We start from the raw sequence: 14378 nt of genomic DNA, 5'->3' as shown, positions 1-14378 counted from the left end.
ACAGACAGAAACAGGCATTTATTAAAATGACCATTTGAAAGACCGCATAATTTCTAAAATGAATTCTAGATTGCTGTATGTAAATTAGCTTTCCATGTCAGCCTAAGTGAAGGTATTCTAAGTTGCATTTCTTTTGATAAGACAGACAGAAGTTTTAAATCAATTAGTCTCTGGGATTCAATACTATCATATGCAATGTAAATTTCAAGTAAAACAACTTCTATTCACTTTTTGCTGTTTTGTTTCGCATAACAAACTGTTAGATTGCTTAAATAAGTAATTCATAGTCTTATGAAATAATATTCAAATGCTTGAGCATGATTTAAGCTTCTGGTTGGTTATGCTTTTTCTGTTTCCTTTTAAGTTATCATCCACATAAATATCATTCAGTGTCCAAGATGTTCGTGAAAATTCTCCAGCCAGTTTTTACACAGTGTTCAAATATATATAAAGAATTAAATGCAACCATCAACCAGATTTATAAATTGCCTATAAATCTTTATGACAATTCAAGGCTTCAGTGTAATTAAATACATTTAAGAGTTGGGCCAGTACTTCCTGAAAGAAAAATCTGATTAGGGAAATGAGTTCAAAGGAGCATCTTTGATATATAGAATTATTTAGTAAAAGGATTTGACATTTGGGCAAGATAAGATGGAATGAATTTTCATTCAGTGATCCTGAAGGAAGATAAGAAGTCCCATGAATCAGAAAGATGATTTAGCCGAATTTGATTGTAAGACATCGCCTGAACTGTCAAAAAGGCAGAGATGAGCACAAGGCTGGCACATGCAGTCCAGATCGTAATAAACATGCCCATGGCGTACTTCTTTGGGAGATGCTAATTTAATCTAGAGCAGACCACTTTGCCCTGGATTCTTGTATACTGTGGCAGTCATTAAGGGATTATACTGATCAGCAATTATTGAAATAAATATAGTGAAGAAATGGTAGAGATAGACAAATAAGAACATATTGGGATGTTCTTCATTATAGAATTGTACAGTGGCTAAGGAGTAGAGAAAAATCTTTCTTGTGGTTTACATGAAAGCCATTTTAATCAAAATTAAATGTTATGATGTCAATAGAGTATGTGGAGCAGAAAACCAAAATGAAGGGGTTTGAGGAGTTACCATTTCTAAGTTTCACAGTGTCATGGTAAGCAGCACTCTTCATGAAAGGGATAGGAAAACTGGAAGAAGAGAATGAGATTCAGTTGGTATCTGGAAGCAGGAGAGTCCAGCAGTCCAGAGATGATTTGGGATAATTATATGTAGGTGATACATATACTTTTAAGGAACTCATAGTTGTGACATTTTCAAATTTTCATCTAATAGTCTAATTTTCCTGTTTTGAAAAGTCTACATGGAGTTAAATTCTGACTTTCAAATGTGCTTGTAAGTGTGCTTATAAAGTTGGCCTAATAAATCTGAATTCTATTCCCATAGATTTTGTAACTGTGCAATTTCAGACAGCTTACTTAGATCAGGGAAGAAGGGTTGTTGTTTATAATCTTGGGTTTGAATTTCAAGTTTTGGAAGCAAGGGATTTTCCTTGATAATAGATTTATTGGAACAGAAATGCCGTGTTTTCTTAAGAAACTGACTGGGATTTCTCACCTCTTCTGGCCCAAATGAGTTTTAACATTAAGAAACATTTAATTCTCTTCATACTATTTAAGTAAACATGTATTGAGCAACTGCTTTCACTGAGCAGAGTAATGGGCTAAATTTGATTAAGCCATTATTTTGTATTAAAGAGGCCATAGGTTTTCACTTTTAGAAAATACAACACATTAATTACTACCTTGATAATTAGTTCATAACTGTTAAAACTTTACTCCAAACAATATAAAAGATTAATAGATAAAATTTGAGCAGTAAGTATTAAGGATGTATACATGAATTTCCTTCACCTACATTTAAGGAGCACTAGGAGTGTTGGTGGCATAGTGCCTAAAGTATGTGACTGCTAACCAGAAGGCTGGCAGTTCAAATCCACCAGCCACTCTTTGGAAGGAAGACTAGGTAATCTATTTCCCTAGAGATACCACCTCAGAAATCCAAGGAGGGGTCACTATGACTCAAATTGACTTGATGGCAATGAGTTTTTTTTTTTTTTTTTTTGGTGGCACTGTGGTGAAGCAGCTCAGCTGCTGACCACAAGGTTGGAAGGGTTAATCCATGAGTAGCTCTGTGGAAGAAAGATGTGGCAGTCTATTTTTGTAAATATAAAAAACAAACAAACAAACAAAAACCCTGCCATCCCGTGGATGGATTCCAACTCAACAGCCATGAAAACCTTTTGAGGCAGGCAGTTCTACTCTGTCAGGTCAGGTCGCTGTGAGTGGGAATCAGATGGAGGGCAGCTGGTTTGGTATTCATTTATAATACCTTAAGAGTCCACATGGGACAATGATTAGGGGCTTAGCTGCTAACCCAAAGCCCTGGGGTTCAAACCTATCTGCTCTTAAGGAAAAAGCTGGTGATCTGCTCCCATAAAGATTACAGTCTTGGAAACCTTATGGGATAGTTCTACTCAGCACCTAATAACAGTGATATATTTATTTAAGTTTAACATTTTATTAGTTTACAATATTCTGGTTATTTTGCCAAGGTGAATGGTGGCATAATGTTTTATCTTTTCTCAGCATTTCCCTTAACACACTTGTTTAGTGCCATCTATTGGTCAAGTGGTTAATTAGAAATGAAAACCCTTCTGATTATTCAGAATTCAACTAATATTTTACTCTTGATTTATGAACTGGCAGTGCAAAATGAAAGACTGACATTTGAGTGTTCGTATTTTACTGATTGTTTTAGTTTCATATTATCTTTCCCTTATATGTCGTTATAATTATTCTACCAATAAAAGTCATATGATGTAGCCATTAAGCAGCCAGAGTGCCTGGGTTCAAATTCTTTACCATTTAGAGCCCTTGGGAAAGTTATTTAATCTGTCTATATGTCTCTCCTTCCCTGTGAACAGGATATATTGATTGTATTAGAAGAAATCTACCTATCTATCTATCTATCTAGGTGTGTGTGTTTTATTATTAACAATGATGAAAATAAGTATTCTTATTTATTGAATGTTTACTATGTGTGCTAGGTTTATGCACCTGACAATGACAACCATTGAAGGAGTTATCCCTGTTAGAATAAAGGGAAATAGAGTTTGAGGAATTTAAGAAACTTATGCAAAGTTACATAACTTCTCATTAGATGAGCCTGACCAAGAACAGCTACTTCTCACCTCAAAGCACATGTTTTTAATCATTATCATATGCTTCCTATTGTGAGTACATGGCATTAGTTATCTTTTATGTCCTTTTTCTGTAATAATAAAAGTCACTATATTATGAGAAATAGCAACAAAATAACTAGGAGCAAATTATTGTCAAAATATATCCTAGTCTTTGCTATGTATTTTTGAAGAATGCCTTAATGCAATATTATAAATGGTTGAAATTTGCTATCTATCAATCTATCTATACAAATATCACTATTAACATTAAATTATTGGAGAAGCAGCAGAAATAAAAGCTTTATAAATAGTTTTTAAAATTATTTTTGAGAAACTATTGTGATCATTACTATCAATTCACTTTTATCATTCTTCAAAAGAAGATGCTTTAAAGAAATCTAAGGTGCCTAAGGCATTTGACTGCTAACCAGAAGACTGGCAGTTCAAACCCACCAGCCACTCCTCAGAAGGAAGATTGGGCAATCTACTTCTGTAGTGATACTGCCTCGGAAACCCAAAGAAAGGTTGCTATGAGTTGGATCTGATATGACAGCAGTGTTTTTTTTTTTTTTTTTCCCTAAAGAAATCTAACTCAAAAAGCTTTTCTAAAGATTTGATATATTTTTTTTGTCCAAAACTTCAAACTTCCCAAATGTATATTTTAACATATTTAACTATTTTGATCTCTTTTTTATTTTTACAAAATCTAAGAAATTGTCCTCGCCTTGCCCCTGTATGCTCTACTATCCACCACTTGTCTGTCAGTTTGTGGTATGTGGTAGCTTGTGTGTTGCACCAAAGTGGGAGGTTATGCCACCAGTACTTCAAATATCAGCAGGGTCACTTGTGGTGGACAGGTTTCAGTGGACCTTCCATGTTAAGACAGACTCAGAAGAAAGGGGCCATCCACTTCTCAGAGAATTGACCACTGGAAACCTTGTGAATAACAGTGAAACACTGTTGGATATAATACTGGAAAATTTTATGAATAGCCCTGAAACATTGTCCGATATAATGCCAGAAGATAAGCCCTTCAGGTCTGAAGGCACTCAAAATACGACTGGGGAAGAGCTGCCTCCCAGACTAGAGCGAACCTTAAGGATGCTGATGGAATAAAACTTTCAGGACCTCCATTTGCTGATGTGACATGACTCAAAATGGGAATTAACAGTTACAAACATCCATTAATAATTAGAGCATGGAATGTATGAAGTCTCAATCTAGGAAAATTGGAAGTTGTCAAAAATGAAACAGAACACATAAAGATCAATATCTTAGGCATTGTTGTTGTTGTTATTTACTGGCAAGTCAGGCCCAACTCATAGCAACCCCTTCTTGGGATCTGAGGCTGTATCACTATGGAAGTAGATTGCCCAACCTTCCTTCCGAGGAGTGGCTGGTGGGTTTAAACCACCCCCTTCTGGTTATCAGTCAAATGCCTTAGGCACTACTCTACCAGAGCTCCTTCTTAGGCATTAGTGAGCTGAAATAGACTGGTTTTGGCATTTTGAATCAGACAACTATAGGATCTACTATGCTGGGAATGACAAACTGAAGAGGAATGGTGTGGCATTTATCACCACAGAAAATGTTTCAAGATCTATCCTGAAGTACAATGATGTCAGCGATAGGATAATATCCATACACCTACAAGGAAGACAAGTTAATAGTACTATTATTGAAATTTACACACCAACCACCAAAGCCAAAGACCAGGAAATTGAAGATTTTTACCAACTTCTGCAGTCTAATACTGACCAAACATGCAATCAGGATGTGTTGATTATCACTAGTGATTGGAATGCAAAAGTTGGAAACAAAGAAGAATCACTGGTAGTTGGAAAATATGGCCTTGGTGATAGAAATAAAACTGGAGATCGCATGATAGAATTTTGCAAGACCAATGACTTTTTCATTGCAAATACCTTTTTCAACAACATAAGTGGTAGGTAGCTATACATGTGGACTTCCCAAGATGAAGTACACAGGAATCTGATTGACTACATCTGTGGTAAGAGGTGACAGAGAACCTCAATATCTACAGCCAAAATAAGGCCAGGAGCTTATTGTGAAACAAACATCAACTGCTCATATGCAAGTTCAAGTTGAAGCTGAAGACAATTAAAACAAGTCCACGAGACCCAAAATATCTCTCTTGAATTTAGAGAAAACCTAAAGAATAGATTTGAAGCATTGAACACCAATGACTGAAAAACAGAGGAAATGTGGGATGACATCAAGAACATCATCCATGAAGAAAGCAAAAGGTCATTAAAAAGACAAGAAAGGAAGAAAAGACCACAATGTATATTGGAAGAGTCTCTGAAACTTGCCCTTGAACAGAGAGTAGCTAAAGTGGATGGAAGAATTGACAGGATGAAGGAGCTGAACAGAATAAGAACAGCTCAAGAATAAAAAGTCAGTTATTATAATGAAATGTGCAAAGACCTGGAGTTTGAAAACCAAAGGGGAAGAATATACTCAGCATTTCTCAAGCTGAAAAACTGAAGAAAAAATCCAAGCCTCAAGTTGCAATTCTGTGGCAAAATAATGAATGATGCAGGAAATATCAAAAGAAGATGAAAGGAATACACAGAGTCACTGTACCAAAAAGAATTGATCAATGTTCATCCATTTCAGGAGATGGCATATAATCAAGAATAAATGGTACTGAAGGATGAAGTCAAAGCTGCACTGAAGGAACTGGCAAATAACAAAGCTCCAGGAATTGATGGAAAACCCACAGAGATATTTCAATAAATGGATGCTCTGCTGGAAGCTTGGCACTTGTCTGTGCCAAGAAATCTGGAAAACAGCTACTTGGTCAACTGACTGGAAGAGATCCATATTTGTACCCATTCCAGAGAAAGGTGATCCCACAGAACGTAGAAATTATCAAACAATATGATTAATATCACATGCAAGTAAAATCTTGCTGAAGGTAATTCAAAAATGATTGCAGCAGTATATTGACAGAGAACTTCCAGACATGCAAACTGAATTCAAAAGAGTACGTGAAATGAGGGATATCATTGCTGATGTCAGATAGATCTTGGCTGAAACCAAAGCATACCAGAGAATGTTGACTTGTGTTTAATTGACTAGGCAAAAGCATTCAATTGTGTGGATCATAACAAATAATGTATAACATTGAGAAAAATGGGAATTCTAGAACACTTAATTGTGCTCTTGAGGAACATGTACATAGACCAGGAGGCTGTTGCTTGAAAAGAACAGGTAATACTGCATAGTTTAAAATCAGGAAGGGAGTGTGTCAGGGTTGTATCCTTTCACCATACTTATTCAATCTGTATGCAAAACAAATAGTCCAAGAAACTGGACTATATGAAGAAGACCATGGTATGAGGATTGGAAAAAGACTCATTAACAACCTGCGATATGCTGACAACACATCTTTACTTGCTGAAAGTGAGGATGACTTGAAGCATTTACTGATGAAGTTTGAAGAATACAGTCTGCAGTATGGATTACATTTCAATATAAAGAAAACAAAAGTCCTCACAACTGGACCTATAAGCAGAGCCACAATAAATGGAAAAAAAATATTGAAATTGTCAAGGACTTCACATTCCTTGGTTCTACAATTGATGCCAGTGGAAAAAGCAGTCAAGACATCAGATGGTGTATTCCACTGGGCAAATTTGCTGCAAAAGTACTGTTTAAAGTGCCGAAGAGAAAAGATGTCTCCTTGAAGACTAAGTTGCACCTAACCCAAGCCATGGTATTTTCAATTGACTCATATGCATATGAGAGCTGGACAAGGAATAAGGAAGACCAAAGAAGAATTGATGCTTTTGAGTTGTGGTGTTGGCAAAGAATACTAAAAGTATCACAGACCACCAAAAGAACAAAGAAATCTGTCCTGGAAGAAGGGAAGCCAGAATGTTCCTTGGAAGCGAGAATGGCCAGACTTCGTCTGACCTATTTTGGTCATGTTGTCAGAAAGGACAGTTCCCTGGAGAAGGAATCATGCTTGGTAAAGTGGAGGGTCAATGAAAAAGGGGAAGACCCTCAACGAGGTGGATTGACGCAGTGGCTGTAACAATGGGCTCAGGTATAGCAGGGATTGTGAGGCTGGCACAGGACTGGGCAGTGTTTCTTTCTGTTGTACACAGCATCGCTATGAGTCAGAGCCTACTCCATGGCAGCTAACAACAATAACTACAACATGCTCTACTATATTCATTGATATATTTGCAGCACATATAAATACATATGTAGACATATCCTCTGTCAAACACTATATAGTCGTGACTGTGGTCCCCTTCACCTTCCCATCCCTGTTTAGCTTGAGTGTTTGTCTATGTGACTACTCATAGATTACGTATAGTATTTACCTTTATTGCCTCTAAGTCTTGTGCTCCTACAAGTGTCTTCCTTTTCTTGGATTATTTTGTGCTGACATATTTCACTATTATTACAACTTTTAGCTCTTTTGCTTTGTGGTTATCATCAAAGTATTGTTTTATATTCTTTCATAATTGAAAATACTTAGGTAAATTGAATGCTTTATTATACCAGTTGCCAGAAAATTGAAAAGATAGTTTCATTTTTTGTGTGTGTTTTAGGTTTCCTTTCTTTCTTTTCTTTTTGTATTTTGGAATAAAATTCTCAAGAAATACCCTCACTACAAATTACAATACAACAAGAGGAACCTAATGTATGAAAAAGGTATTGTTGTGCTCCCTCTTGTGGCTAATGTACAAACTGCATTTAATTTATGTGTGTCTTGAGAAAGAAAAGGGAGCTCTGGTGGCTTAGTGACTAAGAGATTTGACTGCTAACCAGAAGGCTGGCAGTTCAAACCCACCAGCCACTCCTCGGAAGGAAGGTTGGACAATCTACTTCTGCAGTGAAACCGTCTCGGAAACCCAAGGAGGGGTCGCTATGAGTCGGATCCGACTCCACGGCAGCAAGTTTTGTTTTTGGTTTGAGAAAGAAAAAGTTCTTTGATCACCATCATTATCACAAGAGCAATAATTTTATGAAAAAGAAATGTCTTGTGTGTGTGTGTGTGTATATATATATATATATAGTCAATGAGAAGAGAACATGCTCGGAAATAAGTCTAGAGTCCAGGGTTGATCTCAGGAGTTTGAGTAGTCATATTTTCAAAGCCTAGAACAAACATGATGCAACAAGAAACACTGGGATAAAATGCTTCAACTAGAATTTTTATTCTTGTTTTTGCGGAAGAGAAACATTGGCTTGAGGCAAAAAACAAGGTAGAGGGAGGGTAAGAAGAGACTAAAGGTCTAAAAGAGTTTGTATGGGATGTAAATAAGTATTTAAGAAGAAATATTAAGCCAAGGTTATAGTGAATTAATTATTTTCTGAAAGTTTTAACTATTGCATGTAGAGAAGGAGCCATAGTGGCACAGCATTTAAAGCACTCGGCTGCTAACTGAAAGATCAAGGTCAGAGGTTCCAACCCATCAGGGGCTCTGTGGAAGAAAGATGTGGCAGTCTACTTCTGAAAAGATCACATCCTTGGAAACCCAATGGATAGTTCTACTCTGTCCTGGAGGATCTCTAACTCCACTGTAATGGTTTGGGTTTGTTGGGTTCATTGTATATAGTAATGTTAAAACTTCCCCTCTAAAACAGGAAAAGCACTCGTAGTGTTCTATGAAAGTTCAAAGCTCAAATAAGATTTATTGAGTTGGGTTTTGTCATTAATACAATGGTCTCATCAATTAGATAGGAGCCCTGGTGGTGCAGTGATTTAAGTGCTTACCTGTAAACCAAATGTCTGCAGTTCAAAACCAACAGCTTCTCCTCAGGAGAAAGATGAGGCCTTCAGCTTTTATAAAGATTTACAGCCTTAGAATCCCCAAGGGGAAGTTCTACTCTGTTGTGTAGGGTTGCTATGAGTTATAATACTCAACAACATTGGGGCTGGTTTGGGCTGGACCATCATTATGTACACTGGAGATTACCGTGAAGTACTCTATCATTATTTTATTACCGTTAGCCAAAATATGAGACAAAGGTTGTTAGTTGTTCACAGTTGAGGAAAGAGTAACCAAAAAAATTTGATATATCAATAGGATAGTATAGACCTTTTAGATAATGGAATATTCTTGCATCTTTGCCAACAATTGTTTCTGAATTTTGTTTTTGAAAACTCAATAATTGTTTCTTTTTCATTACAGGTTATGTGTATTTTAGAAGCATTTGGACATGCCAAGACACCTGTTAATGATGTGTCCAGTTGCTTCATAAAGTATTTGGAACTGCAATTCTGTGAGAGGAAAAAGTATCTAACAGGAGGTAAGTGTGCAATTAACAGAAAAGGAGCTCCTACATGGCACCGCAAGAGGGCAGAGAAACACTGATGGAAGTGTGGGGATCACAGGGAAACCAATCTTCCCTTTCTGTTTTAAATAATCACACTACAGAGAGAAACAAATATAAACCAAAGAAGGAAATGAAAGATCATATTTCTTCTTTATAGCTGTGTTAATAAACTCCTGATGATGATTCTTAAAAGTTTTCTCTCACTGTTAGAATAATATACTTGCCTCTGATAACAGGGATCAAGACTCAGGCGTACCTGTGTGTGTGTATGTGTGTGTGTATAATGTGTATGTTAGCTGCATGTATGGATGTTCGTACCTGAGATGTCAGCTTATGAATTCCAACATAATTGTTAATTGGAAAATACCCCAAAATGCAACCTGAACATTTTCATGATTATTGTTACAAAACTATAAATAATAAGCCAAAAATAGCTAAAATGAACTATACTTGCTGAATCTAGAAAGTAACTCAAACACTCAAAGTGAATTATCACTTGAGTGTATGTTTTTATCATACAGCATATATAGCAATTTATTTTAAATAAAACTGAATCCAGATTTTAAATGATTAAATTAAAACAATTTTAACAATCAAGATAACCACCAAACTATACACAAACTGAGTCCATTTTTCACTTGATTTAAGTATTTAATGTGTATTTTATGAAAACACCTGTATCAAGTTCAACTAATGGAGAATTACATAAAACTTTACATCTACATTAGAATAGATTATCTAAGCAAATCAATAATGTAAATACAATTTTAGTTGGACTGCCTAATCTGCTTGGAGGAATCAATACTTTAAAACCTTTGTTTAACAGCCATCAGCACACAAACAAATGTTAATTAATTATGTTTTTTAAATATACAAAATTATTAAAGGCAAATTTGAAAGAGCTCAATTTTATTTGACTTTTTCAAGTTATCTTTCTTCCCTCAGGAAATAAAAGTAGGTTAAGCTATAATCTAGAGTTAAGGAAGGTGTACTTTGCAGCAAGTTTATGTCAAAAATGAACTTTATTAAATGGAATTTGACAAAAAATGCAAAAAAAGGTATGAAAAGAGATAACAGGTTTACAGTTTAAAGTCAGTGACTTAAATTCTGAAATAGGAATATTGCTTTTTTTTTTTTTTTTAAGTCCATGGACTAGTTCTAGTTCAAGGTCTATCCTTTCATGAACACTTCATAGTAAAGTTATCTTGAGCCTTTAACCTTGGTTTTTAAATTGCTTTAATAAGCCATTCTTTATAGGGTAAAAATGCTGTCAGGGAAAGGTGTATGGCCCAGACTTACGGTGTTGATTGTGAGCAGAATTTTCTCTCTGGGCTTTTGGTTTATGTTGAGAGGTAAGCCATGTTAGCTGGGTGGGCAGTAACATCCCAAGAGCAGAAAGCTAACACATTAATTGTCTGCATGTTCCAGCCCTTGCTGTTCACAGTTTGTCCCAAGGAGTCGCAGTATCCATATAATTTAAGAGCTTGTTAGCAATGCAGAATCTTAGGCCCCACCGCAGACCTCTTGATTGAGACTGTTTTTTAACAAGATTCTTAAGTAACTGGCCAGGTACAATAAAGCATGACAAGAACAATTAAGCCCAACCTCAAGCAAAGGGGGCCACCCCCACTTATGGCCACTTAGAACAGAGAAGACATTTCTTATCTGGTGTATTGCTAGCATGTCTTACGTTTTTTTTCTGGTTCAATGTCCCCGTGATAACACAACATCTGACTTCTGAAGATATTATCTGTTACTATTTTTTTTTCTGGATAAAAATTAGCATATACATGTTCTCCAAAAATGCTAATTTAGAAAATAATTATATATGCACAGAAAAAAAAAGAACTGGAAAATGCCACAGTAAACACTTACTTGTGGCATTCTGTTAATCAGCAGTCTATTAGCACGCAGTCCCACGCAGCTTCAGCCTAATCAAATCTACAAATACTACTCATGCAGCTTCTGCAGGCAACATACTGTGACACAATGATAATAAATATTCATAAAGATGAACCTGAACCACTTCAAGGTCCTGAAATGCCATCTGAATCATTAAGGAACTATTAACATAAGCTCTGTAGAATTACAGTATTGTGTAAAACTTAGTTTATTCTTATTTATTCTTTTTCTATGAAAGTGGCAACCAAGCATCAGTATAGTCAGTCTCTACTTTTTCTCCACTTTGCATATAGTTTTTCTATCTATTCTGTTCTCCTAATTAACACCTGTGGTATTTATGTTTGTTTGTCAACTTGGCTAGGCCTGGTTGAGTGGCTGGGCAACTGGATGTAGTATTCCCCATGATGAGACTGGTAATCAACTCCATGGTGGAATCTACTGGGAGCACCTGAGTAGCTGCCTTTGGGTGCGTAGTCTGCTTCCTGTATAGGAGAAACAGCTTTGGAAACAGTCTCTAGCTTATGGCACACTTGAACCCTGCATGTAGCCTTGTCATTGTTCAGCAGCCTGCCATACTCTGCCAACTTTGGGACTTACAAAGGAATTCAGGCCTGCCATGTGATTTGGTAACATCAGGACTGTGTCATTTTATTTGTCACCCTTGGGCTTGTTTGCCTCAGCAGCCAGTAGCTGCCTGAGTGAAGAGATGCCTCTAGCTTCAGTGGGCCGGGAGCAAGAGGCAGAGCTGAAGCCCAAGGTCGAGGGGCTTTCATACAGCCCCTAGAGCCTGGCACTTTGAACTTGGACTTAAAGCCTCCAAACTGTGAGAGAATAAACTCCTGTTTGTTAAGGCCATCCCATTTGTGGCGTATATTCTTGTCAGAGTGGCACTAGGTAACCAGAACAACACCCTTAATTCAGTTACTGTTGCCTACACTTGTTTGGTAGCTTTGTGCTTTGTTCTTTTAAAAATATGGTTAAATGATTTGGTAATTGTGTTTTATGGCTTTTTGAATAAAGAGCAATACAACTGCTCAAAAAGCTAATAGAATTTTGGACTGCGTTCATTGAAGTGTAATGTCTAGAACTTTTGTAGTAAGAGCCTGCTGTAGTTTGAAGGGGCTGGCCTAGGGAGTTGTGCTCTTTGTTTGAGAAAAATAAAAGGAGTATATTCAGAGAGAATGCTACTAGGAGATTGAAGATCCAAGTGTAATGTCCTTTGACTACATATTTAAGAGGCTTAATATGTTTAAACTGCAAAGACTCAAGGAAAATCTAACAGGTTCCTTCAAGTATCTTTCGATAATTGCTACTATGAGGACAAAGGCTTGACTACAAAGGTTTGTTTTGTAGACTATAGAGAGTCCATAGACATTTCAGAGAAGAAATACCTTCACTTAATCACAAGAATCTTCCTTTCTACTCTCTGCTGCTTGCAATGTGCTAATTCACCCCTCAATGGAATATGTTCAAGTGCGTGAAAGGGCAGGCATTCAAAGTGATAAAAGTATTCCTATTTTACATGGGGCATTTGGACTAGATAGCTTTAAAGGGATCTAGGTTAACATTCTCTAAATCCAAATATGAAATGCTCTGTTGATCTGATATGCAGAGTGGCTTCATAGTATTTATTTGTCTTTTGGTGGTGTTGGCATACAACAAAGAGAGGCAACATGACCGTAAGGAGGTTGTGTCAGGCTTTACTTTTCAAACTTATTTTCAGTTTAAGGAAAGATTATCTTCAAATACCTCAAAAAAAAAAAAAACCACAACATTGAGCACATTAAGAAACTGTATGTAAATGGGATGGTTTTGAATCATATCATCACCAAGACTGCTTTTTTGAAAGAAAAATAAAAGAAATTAATTTAACTGACATTACACAATTTTTAAAGACAGCTGAGTCATTCAAATCAGTCCACTAGTAAAGCATTCTATATTTTTACTCTTCAACAAAATACTTAATCAAATTGGAATATGTATATTATACCTCAAAATGAGTCAAAAAAATGTAGATTACAGGCTGATTTTATACGTTATGACAATATAAATTTCCATAAGTTATCAATGGCTAATAGAATAATTTTAACTATTTTGTTGGTTAGGGAGTATTATCGTACTAATTTTAAGTTACTAAAGAGGTTGACACTGTTTTATTGATTATTGGTTACAAATTATTTATACTATTTGTTATGCTTTTATCATTTAATATCATTTTTTAATCAGAGATACAATTACAAATTCTAGCATGAAAAATACAAAGTTCAGTTTTATGAAATATAAGGTAGACATACATTGTATAAAAAATAAGGCATTTTTTCTTATTTTGCAGAAAATTAATAAATATCATTCTATTCTGGCTGTCAGGCCAGTATTCCCCCTCTTCTGATTATTTATTTAACTATATAATAATTTTAGCATCCGGAGTATATATAACAGCATTCTGCAAACTGGAGAGACATGTAAATATCTTATAATCTCCCCACAGATAAGTTTATAGGAAGTTAATATGTACATATATAAAAAAAGATTTGTGAACCATAATTTATTTTTATTTATGCAGTAGTTTTCCTGTGACACTTGCAAACATCATTGTCTGAATACCTAACAGTTTATATTTTTCATGTTAAGCATACAAAGAGGTTTATGTAATATGACATATGAATAGTCTTATAAAATTAATGGCAGAAGGTTCATGAATGGGAAGACAGAATATTGTAAAAATGTCAATACTCCTCAAAGCAATTCATACATTCAATGCAATCCACAGTCCATCAATATTCTTCTTCTTCTTTTTTTTTTTTTTTTATTGTGATTCGGGTGAAGATTTACAGAGCAAATTCACTTTCCATATAGCAGTTTACATATACTTTGTCTCATGACATTGACCACAGTTTACCACAATGCAA

At 35.7% G+C, this 14378-nt stretch overlaps 1 protein-coding gene across 1 annotated transcript in view; it reads left to right on the top strand.

Annotated features, from left to right (window-relative positions):
• MYO16 (myosin XVI) overlaps positions 1-14378 on the top strand; it is a 974663-nt gene that overhangs the window by 385268 nt on the left and 575017 nt on the right. The window contains exon 14 of the mRNA XM_007938926.2: positions 9423-9540. Coding sequence (XP_007937117.1) covers positions 9423-9540 — 118 coding nt within the window. The remainder of the gene's footprint in view (positions 1-9422; positions 9541-14378) is intronic.

This window comes from Orycteropus afer, unplaced genomic scaffold (assembly GCF_000298275.1).
Source record: "Orycteropus afer afer isolate SDZICR_OR568_19922 unplaced genomic scaffold, OryAfe1.0 scaffold00055, whole genome shotgun sequence".
NCBI lineage: Eukaryota > Metazoa > Chordata > Mammalia > Tubulidentata > Orycteropodidae > Orycteropus > Orycteropus afer.
This window is presented reverse-complemented; position numbering and strand designations above follow the sequence as displayed.